The 12636-nt window shown below is 41.1% G+C and overlaps 1 protein-coding gene across 2 annotated transcripts in view; it reads right to left on the bottom strand.

Moving 5' to 3' along the window:
• adcy5 (adenylate cyclase 5) overlaps positions 1 to 12636 on the bottom strand; it is a 76289-nt gene that overhangs the window by 28704 nt on the left and 34949 nt on the right. For both annotated transcript variants that reach the window (XM_041057395.1, XM_041057396.1), the window contains exons 3-7: positions 12479 to 12600; positions 3144 to 3255; positions 929 to 1056; positions 413 to 571; positions 120 to 261 (exon numbers count right to left, since the gene is read on the bottom strand). In XM_041057395.1, coding sequence (XP_040913329.1) covers positions 120 to 261; positions 413 to 571; positions 929 to 1056; positions 3144 to 3255; positions 12479 to 12600 — 663 coding nt within the window. The remainder of the gene's footprint in view (positions 1 to 119; positions 262 to 412; positions 572 to 928; positions 1057 to 3143; positions 3256 to 12478; positions 12601 to 12636) is intronic.

The raw sequence follows: 12636 nt of genomic DNA, 5'->3' as shown, positions 1-12636 counted from the left end.
AATAAATTCCTATGTGTAAACTTAAATGGGTTATAGTAATGAACCACAGCGAATTATTATTAATTAAATAATCTGAGCGCTTCAGCCTTTGTGAATTCAGATGATAGCAAGGACTGTACCCTTTTCTGACTGCAGCCCACAATGAGGTAGGTTTCTATGTTGTGCTTCTTCAGGTAGGCGTTTCTTTCTACCCCTGCTCCTGGCTCCACATCGTAGTCCCCATTCAGATAATTCAGAGTGGCCTTAGTGATATGAATACGCCTGAAATGAGAACAACGCACATCAACACCCACGTAAATGTTTATTATTCAGACACTGTAAATTCAAATCTACAAGGCTACAGGCAGTACATGCAGTTTTAGCAAAATGGTTTATAGTTAGTTAGAACTTGACCATAACTGGACAGACGTACCCAGCTTTCCCCCCAGCTTCCATCTGATTGGCTAACGTGACATCATTGGACCAGACATCAAACTGCCACTTCCTGAGTCCCAGCACTCCACAGTGCACCCTGCCACTGTGGATACCCACTCGCATGTTCACATTCACCCCAGTCACCTCCCGTACCAGCCTGCAAGAAACATCAAAACAATCTTTGATTACTAAGAGTGGTACTCTGCAAAATTATTTTTTGTAATCTTGCTGACATCTTTGTTGATACGTGCTGACTGTTGAGGTGCTCCAGAAATCACTGGGGGTGGGGGGTGGGGGTTATGATGCTTTAACTAGATGCTACATTTACACCACTAAAAAACAGGTGGTATAACAATAAGATAAGACCTTTGGTTTATATGGAAATCATCCATTTATCTATCTAGTGGATTTCCCACAGACTACTGTGTAGCACGCACTGTGGCGCAAACTGGAGACAAAAACTTCTGTTACCATTACGTTACAGTGATCTCTCTTAATGCCTCGGGCAACTTACGAGATGGCCTCTATCATGTCCAACCCCATCTCCACACAGCAGTGAGCATGGTCAGCCCTTGCCTCTGGCAGCCCAGACACACAGTAGTAGCAATCTCCCAGGATCTTGATCCGCAGACAGTGGTTCTCCTGTCGGGAAACAACAACTTACTGGAAATGCAACTGAAGGACAATTCACTATCTATGGTGGACTTTGCAATGATGCCGAACAGCTTGTTGTATTTACACACCACTGATTTATCTCTCCTTGAATTTTTTTTTGGCTATATTGTCTGTTTGTGCCTGTGTATTTGTGTACTGATAAATACTGTGTCTAATAAAACTAAAGCTAAATCTTCTCACCTTCAAACTGCTGAGAGGAGAAGACACTGCATTTGCAGCTATGAGAAAGCAGCATTTCCACAATAACTGCATTGTAGTATAGATTTTACACATTAGCCTAAGAACCCAAATAACTCTTAGCACTGTGTGGGACGACACAGCGCTAAGAGTCATAATATGTTCTGTGTATGTGTGTGTTTGTGGAGAACACTGTGTCTCATGATAGCCACCTGAGCATCTCTCTGGCACATGGCTCTGGGAAAATACAAAAAGACCCACTGTGTAAAGAGCACAGACAAAGAATGTGTGTGTGTGTGTGTGTGTCTGTGTGCGTGTGTGTGTCCATAAGTATACCCAGATAAAAGGTACATCTGGCATGAACGTAAAACTGTCAGAAGCAGCATTTCCAGCACATCCAGTTACCTTCCATGGGTAAATTACATACATTGAGCATTAGCTGGATGAACAGTGAAGCCTCTGGATTAAATATATCAATACTCATGCTTATGAAGCTGCGGTTCAGATCTCAGAAATGCGGTTTATACATTTGCATGGCTGCAGGATATTGATGGCAGATAGAAAATAGAAATTACCCTCAAGACACTGGAAATCTGTGCAAGTGACGATATGTATTCTGTAACTTTATTTTAGTTATCTTTCGGACCTCATCCAAACGCTAAAAGCAATGCTAAGAGTTTTATCCATATTTTTAGTTATTAATCATTGAATCACATGCCAAATAAAGCTAACGATTGTGCTTAAGACAAAGGAGAAAGGCCACACATCAGGGCAGCTAAGGCTGAAAATGCATCTCTCTCCCTCTGTTTTAGCCTTATTTAAATCATCTCACATGAAAACGTAACCCCTCATCAGTTTGCATATGTGACAAGTTCACCCAAAAAATGACTGTTCCTTCTCAGATTGTTCAATTTAATATATTCTAGAGGCCTCGAGAAGGTAAAATTATCCAATAATTTATTGGCAAAAAGTCAAAAAGCAGAGATTGGAGGAAATTTTAAATTTTAAATAGCAGAGGTATGTTTTTGGATGAGAAATGCCCATTGTTTGCTCTTAAAAGTTTCATTCATTTGTAATGGGTTGCAATGGATTTGTTTGCTATGATCTGTCTCATGACTGCACTTCCTCTGTCAACACAGGCTGCGAATATTATGCTGATAACACCCCTGAAAGACGAGAACCATAGTCATGGACGATTTAGCACTGTTTTACCAGTGTTTCAATAATACAGTCAAACATTCAGACAGTTGAGATGGCACAAAATCAAACACCTCAAGGTCTTATTTGCTTTGCAGCTACTCTGCTCTCTGCTTGAAAACAGATTTTCCTCCTCCAGTCCTCTTAATGCACAGGAACCTGTCCTCCTCTAGCCTCCTCCTCGTGAACACCTGACATTCCTCCTCTATTGCTCCTCAAACTTTAGAGAGCTGTGGTACCACTGTCTCACCTGTACACCAGTGTTTAAACTAGTGTACAGGTGAGACAGTGGTACCACAGCTCTGCACTACAATCACCTGTAAGTAATGTCACACATAAATGCAGAAGCTTTCACACCTGGTGTAACACAGTATTCTGCCTGAACAACTTCGGAAACTGAATAACGCCTTTCTATGTACCTGTGTGCAGGGAATTGGTAAACTGTTTTTATGTACTTTTATGTTTTCTGCACACTGACATCAATAGATCATTTAAAAATGTTTCTGCTAAATGTCTTTGGCATTTTGTCTTTGTTTGAATTGGGACCTTTGTCATCATCTAAAAAACAAAGTTTGAACATATCAAATAGAAGTATGCAAACTAAAAGCACAGCTATAAGCACAGTTTGTGTGCGTGACATATACATATACATATATACATGCATGTGATCGCGTCCTTACCGCTGCCAGCTTGTCAAAGCGGGCGAAAAGTTCATTGAGAGTCATCACCAGCTCCTGCGCTGTGCACTGGGACGCCAGACTGGTGAAACCCTCGATGTCTGCAAATAAGATGCTGCAGAAACACAAAAACACAAAAGACAGAATTCACTTTCTTACAGCATAAATTTGTTGTATTTCATTTTTTTTTTTTTATTGCAGTTTTTCAATTTTTTGATAATATTCTAATCATGTAGTAAACAGAGGTTAAATGAACTGTGATGATTTGTAAAACAATACATAAAATAGAAAAACTGGCACATGAATCATCTTGAGATATTTTGTAATTATATAGTCTAATTGTTGTTTTCACAATTTAATTAAATATTCTATGATGACTTTATTACTGTATTCTGGGAGGAAAAACTGTATCAGAAACATATTTTAATCTTACACTTCACAACTACAACAACTAAACAGCTGCAGTCTGGAAAAATGACCATATCACTGAATTGACACACTAACAAGTATCAACATAAACTGAACATTAACAAGTAGGGTAGATGGTTTTTACTGCTGTTCAGTTTGCTTTGCATTAAGCTGTATTTCTTTTTGTCACTGCTGAATAAACTCAGACGAGCTTCCTGTTGTCTGGCCTTTCAGCTTAATACACCAGACGTAGGGGGCGTAAATAAAGGCCAGGAAGTGAGAGAAGTATGGGTAGGTGAATAAATGACTCTGGTCAAGATGTACCCTGAAGCTACTGATGGAGGTGAGAGGTGTGAGACTGCGATTGAAGCTGCTTTTTACAGTCACGTCTAAATGTAACACAATGCCTGTTATCTGGTGTTAGAAAATACCTGAATGAGCTCTTGTCCTGGAAAATGGCATGGAGAGATTGTGAGTGTGTGTGTGTGAATATGATGGACAGTGAGAGAAAATGAGACATAATACATTTGCAAGTAAGAAGTTAAAAAAAAAAAAAAAGTTATCTTTCCTTCCCTGAGAACAAGGTAAACCGATAAAGTCTCTTTCATTAGACTCCTAACACTGGCACACCAGTGGGACAGATGATCTCACTGGCCTGAATTAATTTCACTCCAAAAGAAACAAGGAGTGCGGGGCCAGGCTGGCAGGTAGAGACAGTAATAGGCTCAGCAGCAGCTGTGGGAGACAGTCGGTGGCCTCATGTACACTTACAGATAAAACCCACAAGCGAGCTTTTCCTGAATGGCTCAAGTTGTTCTGTGAAGCATCACAACCTCCTACCACACAGTCACATCCCACAGTTTAACATTTCTTCCTTCAATAAGCATATTTATTCTCTGGTCACTGATTTCCTCCTAGGGTGAAACATGTGATGAACTTCATAAGTCTCATAACTCAGAAGGCAAGACCATGTCTTCTGTCTCTTGCAGCTTAATATTTCTTGGCACTGTCTTCCTTGGAGCAACTTTGACAATAGCACACCTGAGCTTGACTCAGCACCTTGCGGGAACCCAGTTAAAAGAACACAATAATGGACAATGACATCCACAAACTGTTGTGTACTTTTGCTCTGGGGCTGTTTTTCAAAGAAGAATCCATTGTTCCAAATAAGGGAAGTCGTAGTGCTATTACATATAAATACTTAAGATAACGGCATGCTTCCAACTTGGTGCCAACAGTCTGGGGAAGGCCCTAACTGCACAGACGGCATCACGATTCCACGTTAGCAATATCACCTTTACTGTAACAGTTCCAACATGATGTGACCAAATACGTGGGCCAAATGGCATTAATCACCAATTTTTTACCCATCCAATCAAAGAAAACTGTTCAATCCGGCGACTGCACCCAGCTACATGTGAGTAGACAGCATTGTAGTTTTCATTTTGTGAGGCCAGATGTTGCAACATTTTCATGACTAAGTATAAGTGGCTGTGTGAGACAGACCCCGCGGGAAGAAGAAGAGAAATCTATGAATAAACAAAGGTTTCAGACCAAACAAGCTCACATGAATCTCACAGGGTAGGTGCCTGCTACACAGCCAAGAACAGAACGTGTGGGCAGGACATGCAGGCGTTTATGCTCCTAAATGCATGTAAAAGTGAGCTGCATTCTGGGTACGTGGCATTCATTTTTTTCTGAGCGTTACGACAGGGATTTTACAGGGTTCACAGACTTTTTCTCTTGACTGCCCACATGTCAGGAGCGCTAACATGTTCTAATGAACTTGGGCTTCAAGATTCCTAAATTTACTCAATTTGGATCTCAGGCTGAAAAGGATTAAGAGTCCCCACTCTGGGGTACACATTTCTGAGAATAATTGATTGTTTTCTGTGAACTGTTAGATGGGAGGCTGAGTGAAACCAGACACTTGAGCGGTGTGTTTGAGCTCAGAAACAGGTCTATCACTCTGGGTAGAAGGAGCAATGGTCGACGAGGGAGGCAAGTGAGGAATGGAAGGATGGAGGAGGTGAGAAAGAGGGAAGGGTGAGACTGACAGGGGGTGTGGATGCAGTGACGAGAGTGTTAATTCACTTGTTTTAACACTACAAAACCTCTTTGCATCCCAATTAAAAATTAAACAAACTGTAGTGATCCTCAACATTTATTATTACTTCCAAATCATACACACACATACACACACGCTGATCTGACTTGAGCCTCAACGTTAAACCAAGATTATAATAACGACACGTGGCTACTCCATACTGTTAAGACCTGGGGACACACAGTTTGTTCTCACATTACATTATCGTGAGTGAGACCATGAAAAACACTGGCCTGGTTAAAAAGGAACATGGTATGGAGTTGTCTTAACACGTCCATGTGTATTATAAAACAGACACAGTGCTGCGTTTCAGGTCATCTGGAACTGCTCAGAGTCCAATACACAATCACTGTGTTAATGTGTGAAAAATGCAGGAAAATTGTGTTGAAGCATAGAAATAAGCTTTGGGCCATGCAAACGTTAACATCAGCTGCTGGTCCTATGACCAAAGAGGTAAGTCCATGGAATGGACTGAACTTAGATGGGTTCACTATAGTTCAACTTTTTCTTGTTCATGCTGTATGGGTTCTCTTTAAAGACTTGAGGTTTTACTTGTTTCAACAAGGGATCCAGGCAGAGCAGGGCAAGAGATAAACCTTTATTAGTCCCGCAATGGGGAAATTACACCGTTACAGCAGCAAAGAGCAGATGCAGTAAGGTAAGGTACAGGCACTCAGAATAAAATTTAAAAAAAAGACTTTACGGGCCTTCTCACTATTGTGGCAGATTTTAAGACTCAATAACAATTTTAAGATTAAAATATTAGAATGTATATTTTTGCAGTGTAAAAACTAGACGACCATTTCTGTCTAATAGGTAATGAATCTATTTTTAGTCAAATACATAAGGCTAAGATTTCCTGAGGGATTATCAAGCCCTCCCCACACCCTCCACTGACACAGTGAGGCCACTTCCCACAGCCTGATGTAACATCAGAGGTGACAGTGGGTGTTGAGCTACAAAAGAAATTGAGTGAGAGAGGGTATGAGACCTGGGGGCTTTAAGTCCCATTTAAAGGCTACCTTGGTGATGAGTCATTTGTTAATATGCAACGTTAAATCCTGGGGATTTGTGCTTTTGTGAGTGACAGTTGCTGCCGAGAAGATCCTGAACTGAAACGCCCCGTAGTCTCCAGCTATATCACACCTGATGAAATAAATAAAGGTGCAATGTAAGGGTTAGCTTGCTTTCAAGTTATTTGATGCTGTGTCCCTCTTTGAACGATTAAAGGAAATCATTTTACCAACTGATAACGACGCAGACATGAAAGGGTTTAAAATGATAACCACACAGCAAGTTCCACGAAAAGACGAATGCGTCAGAGATGAATCTGCGGTTCTGTATTTGGTTTCAGATCAGTTTATATTTCGGGTTAGGGACAAACAGAGCTTTTAGTGATTAACTCAACTGTAAATAAAGAAAATAGACAGAGGAAAGCAGAAAGGGTCACTGAGAATTTTGTTGATTTCTGAGTTGAGTAAATACACACATTAATCTGACTTGTGCCTCTTTCTGAAGATCAAGTTCTGTGATATTTTTAGGTTGTCTTGCACACACCGCATGTTTAAGTTCTACCTGCAGATTTTCAGTCTTGCTCAGGTTGTCTCCTTCTCCTGTTTGCAGAGCCAGCACCACAGAATATGTTCAGCTGAACCAAAGCTGTCCTGTGTCGGCACCGCCTGACCCTGTGATGCCCTTTTGTCTGGCACTAGCGTTGCCACTGGCCAGCTGCCTTTTATCTGCCCCCCGCTGCTTAACTCTACAGCTCTGCTGGTGGCTCGCTAACCTCAGCCAGGGGGAAAAAAAAAAAAAAAAAAAAAACTCACACAAACCCTTCTGTGCCTTTAATCGTTGTCTAGCTCTGACTTTTTCTGCTTTTCGTCCTTTGTCTCTTACTTCAGCATTTCATTCACGCCTATCGATTACTCATCCTATCCCAAACTGTCTTCATTTCCCGTTCTTTTCCATCTCCCTGACAGAGGGTCAGGATCTCTTTCAGATTCTGGGCCAAACTAAATGAACTCATTTTATGTCGTTTGCAAACTGTGTGTATTCATGCTGCCCTCCCTCTCGTCTACTAAATCTCGCAAAACAGAAACCACACAGCACGTATCAGCATCTGTTCAGGTTGGGCTCTGATGCATCAAGTTGTATTTGATCTCATCTGGTAAGAACGTATAACATTTAATTAAAACTTAATAGGCTAAATATTCCTTTAGAGTGGCAAAGTGTGTTTTTTTCACCCCAGTTAAATGAGCAGTCTTAACTTGTGTATAAAGTAAATGAACATCAGATGATTTGTAAGCTGTAGCCGATGGTTTCTGCAAACAAGGACAGATTCTCAGGCCAGGCCTGGCTCCAACCTCATCAGCAGAACGACCTTATGTAACGCACACGCACATGATTAACTGCATTACACACACCGAAACCATGTGTGTTTGCTGTACAGTGTCAACTCTTGTCCTTACTTCAATTAGAAAGGTCAGGTCCTCTAATTTATGCAATGTTCTTTCCATGTCTCTCTCTTCGGGGTGCTGCTGGCCTACATAACAGCAACAACAGCTACAGTCACAGTGTTCTGCTTAAGAGTATTTCTTGAACACTCACAGGGCGACCCGGCAGCATCAAAATATCCGCCCCAAAGCCCTCTTGCATAATACCTTAGTCAGTACACATTTTGGTCTCATTGCTGAAGCCACAGGACATGATTTTACTCCAGAGGACAAACACAAGTGGGATGCCACACTCAGGAAAAGGTAGAGCAGAATTTTACCTTTTGGGGTAAACAGTCTTCTAGCTTGGCCACGACCATGAGTAAGTACATCAAGGTACCATTTGTTGAAAGTGAAAAGTACCTTCAACTGTACGAGTTCTACCTTCACAACTAAAATTCTGCACCCAAAATGACAAAGATTTACCTTTAGACAGTAATATATTCCTTCAAGAATATTAATATTAATTCCCGCTCTTGCCTATGGAGGGCTTAGACAGATGAAGACAGTGTGCCAGAGCTGTGGACTTAAGACTTAAGCCACAAAAATAAGGGTTTGAGACTTGAGAATGTAGTAGTATGAAAAGTCAGGGTATCGCCAAAGTGGTTACAATTCATCCTGAGTAGGATGTGAAAGTCTGTACAAAATTTCATAGCAATCCTTGCACCTTTATGTTGGATCAAGGGTATAATTATGTGCCTTTTATGTGTCATCTGTGAAAAGAGGACTATTCTATTTTTGAGTGCTCAGGACTCATGAATTAACAGGAGGATGGGCAGAAACATACAGACTCTAATGCACATCTAGTGCAGCAACAAGCTCCAGACCTCAAGTGACTCCATTTCCACCACTCCACCTTCCTCTGTTTTGCCCTCTTACTCTCTAGTTGTAGCGGTGGGAGCTGTCACTTCTCTTCCTGTTGTTACTCGGACTCTCAGCAGAGCCCCAATTACCAAAAGCCACTGCCTGCTCCCCGACAGGCCAAGTCACACCTGGTTAGCCAGCCATTAACCACACACTCATGACCAGAGACAGAAACTAGCAAAGCTTAGCGGATGTTGCTAATGTGCCGCCTGCTCCCCAGTAACTCGCATAAAAACCTACAGTAGGACACCAAACTCACACTTGGCCTTATTTTCCTTTTGTCTTTTCTTTTTTGTGTGAATTCAATGCTTTGTTTGCTGTACCTGCAGATTCAGTTTGTCTTCTAATTATGTAAACAAAGGGTCATTTGAAGAATGGGTTACACATTTCTGTATTTAGTTTAAATACAGCTGTAGTAATGGACACATCCCCCGAGCACATGAGCACATGACATTCTTGGTATTTTCCTCTTCATCGCAAACAATACAACTTCATTGTTACAGTGGCTAAATGTCTGCGTGTGCACACTCATTCACATGTTCTCATGAGGCTCGGTGCACATTGGTTTCAGTAACGGTAACTTCTGTCACATGCCCCGGAAATATCCTAATTTTTCACCCCTGCCCGCTCTCCAAAAACAGCCTGCTCTCTTACTTATAGTGAACTCTTAAACTTAGGAAACTAAAAATGATCATTCCTGATAATGATCGCCTTAATAGCGATGAAAAGACCTTTGTGTACAAGAGTTCCATGTACGTGACCTGATGCTCACTAACCCGTGAGGATTAAAAAAGGGACACATCAAAGCGATAAAGGGCTTCAATAGCACCTATTATGTTTTGAGGTTTTGTCTGCCACCTGACTATGACAGCTACAGGCCATAAAACCCTCACTCCACAGACTGCTACTCAGGCTGCTGCTGCCACACATGCACATACAGACACACATACAAAACTAACAAGTCAATTTCTGTATCACCTTGATGCAGTGTTTTCTTACTCCACAAGGTGGTGCCAAACCTAACCACAGTTTTTAAACTGCATCTGTCCTGCCGGGTTGCACAGTGTATAATGATCTCCTATATTGTGATATTTAATGGTCAGTGTTCACTCTTACCAGAGCAAACCCACATCGCACACTCTCAAGACTGCATCACTGAAACTGTAAAGGCTCTGAACGAGAGACAACAGACTGAATGGGCACCGGAAATGAGCAACGTCCACTGTCTCATAGAATTGAGTGGGAGCAGGTCAAAGTCATCAACCAGGAGTCAGTGGATGACCAGAAAAAGATCAAAGAGGCCATTCACATCAGATGCCAAAGATCATCTTTAAACAGAGCCGGGGGTTATGATCTCTCTCTATATGACCACCTATTATCACATGACAGAAATTCCATACGTGCTGGGAGTCCACATCAAAAGCAAGATGCCAGCAGAGCGTTAACACTCTATAAGCTTCCATTCGTTCAGTCCACTATGACTTACATTCAGCCATCGCTGCCGTCAGAACCAGCAGAGAGGACAGCTGTCAGACACTGTCTCCACCAGGCTGAGTGACATCTGAAAGTTACTGAACAAAAATAGTTTTCAGGCGGGCTCCATCGAGCGGATATACCGGAAGAAAACTGCATTTCATTATTTATTGATTTATAGATTTTCAGCAACCCATAGTGAAATTGAAAAGCACAGAAAATAAAGCTGGGGAGCCTGGATCAATCATTAGAGATACTGTTAACAAGCACACAACATATAAATGGTAGGAAAATGTGCATGTTTTAATACAAAATACAAAATATATCACAAAAGGTAGAGGTGTTGGAAACAGCTGATAAAGATTAAGAATAATAAAGACAAAGAACGGCATCAACTGGTCTACGCAGTGGTGCTCTGTAAAGGTGAACATCAACACTTGTCCATCAGCACTAGCCACTTACCAGACTCTGAATGTGAAGTGCTTCAGTTTTTTGAAAGCATTCAGGCTGCTATTAAAAAAAACATATTGTACCCATTAATGGCAAATGATTGTAAAATTGAAAAAACTTGCTCAGTTTCAAGAGTAAGGGAACACTCAGAATGATGACCCGACAGTGGTGCAAGCCAACATTTAACATTACACTGTGAACACTTCCTAACGAGCTGAGCTTAACACGAGGAACAAAGCTGGAGACAACTAATGAAAAAGAAGATAATTTATGAATGACATACGATGAACCAAAAATAATAGATCAAAGCAAAGATGGGCACCACCTACTTCTTAAGTACTTGCTACAAACCCTGACCTAAAATAATAAGGACTCGAACTTGTCTACATAGTGTTCCAGGTATTTAGTGCTGATATTTACAGTTGTACATAAAAGCAAATCTCATATGTTGTTGGTTTTTTTAAGTTAGAACTTAAACAGATATTTAAAAATATGAACCTTTCCTCAAATGTTAATCCTCTGTTGCTTTTTCTTGTGTGTGAAAGTCTGGGCATTTCTTTTTGTTCCCAGCTAAGCCAAAGCTTTTGCACAGAACTATATGTCCTGTTAAGCCAAACTACCTCATGGAGAAATCAGCCAGCACACTTGAAGCAGAGGTATGATTTCTCAAAACCTCCACCTCCTTCTCATGATGTTAAAATAAAAGTCAGTGTTTCAAAGCTTGAAATGTCATCTCGTAAAAATGAAAAAATTGTGTGACAGTAACTTTTAGATCTTTTGAATATCAGCGCAAATGCTGATTTTTGGAATATACTGTAAGATTATCCTGAATGTTCTCCAGCAACTGTTGGTTGATGTTAACATTTATTTTACAATATTTCCATGTTCTTGCGGTCTGTATGGTTGATGATACTGTATGCAGAGACAGGTGAAGAATACTCTGGGAAAATACCAGTTGTCATGGCAACGCCTGCACTTCTCCCTCCTCCTCTGCCTCTGTCTGTGGGTGGGCTGCACCATTCAGGATTAACTTGGATTAAATTGTGGCTTATTTTACAGTTCCGCAGCACCAAAATTTAAAACTCAGTTCTAAATTCAACAGGTCTGATCCGAATGAAAAGTAACATCATTTTGCTGGTCTGTAAATTTCACATTACAATCAAAGCAGCAGAGAGATTGATTTAAATTGGATTTAAAGAGACTCTAAATAGAATTTCACTCACTTTCATGTGCACAGCAGGCCAAAATTTTCTGTTTGAACCACAGTAGAGTTCAGAGATCTGACTCCGATTCAGTAGCACTATATCTTCATTTTCACATATTCATTTTCACAGTGTTAACTGTGCCTCATGAGGAAATCATGCGGTGGTGTGTATCTTGATGTGTGCGGGTGTATTGTATTTTTGAGAGGCAACACGTAACCTGAAATGATTTGTGAAGTGTGGAGATGTTGAGAGGAGGTGTTATTTATAGCAGCTTCAATCTGCTTGCCCTGATCATCCCACTTCCTCCTCACAGCCGGGGGGAGAAGCCCCTGGTGTTACCTGACGTTGTCGTGCTTCTGGATGTAGATCTTGTGAAACATCATGTCCTCCTGCTTGGCGTTTATATCAGCTTTCATCTCCATGGCAACATGGCGGGGAAGCACTGAGAGCAGGAGACGTTCCTGTAGGAAAGCATGGGGGGAAATAAGTTCAGTGGA

Source organism: Toxotes jaculatrix, chromosome 15, assembly GCF_017976425.1.
Source record: "Toxotes jaculatrix isolate fToxJac2 chromosome 15, fToxJac2.pri, whole genome shotgun sequence".
Taxonomy (NCBI): Eukaryota; Metazoa; Chordata; class Actinopteri; family Toxotidae; genus Toxotes; species Toxotes jaculatrix.
This window is presented reverse-complemented; position numbering and strand designations above follow the sequence as displayed.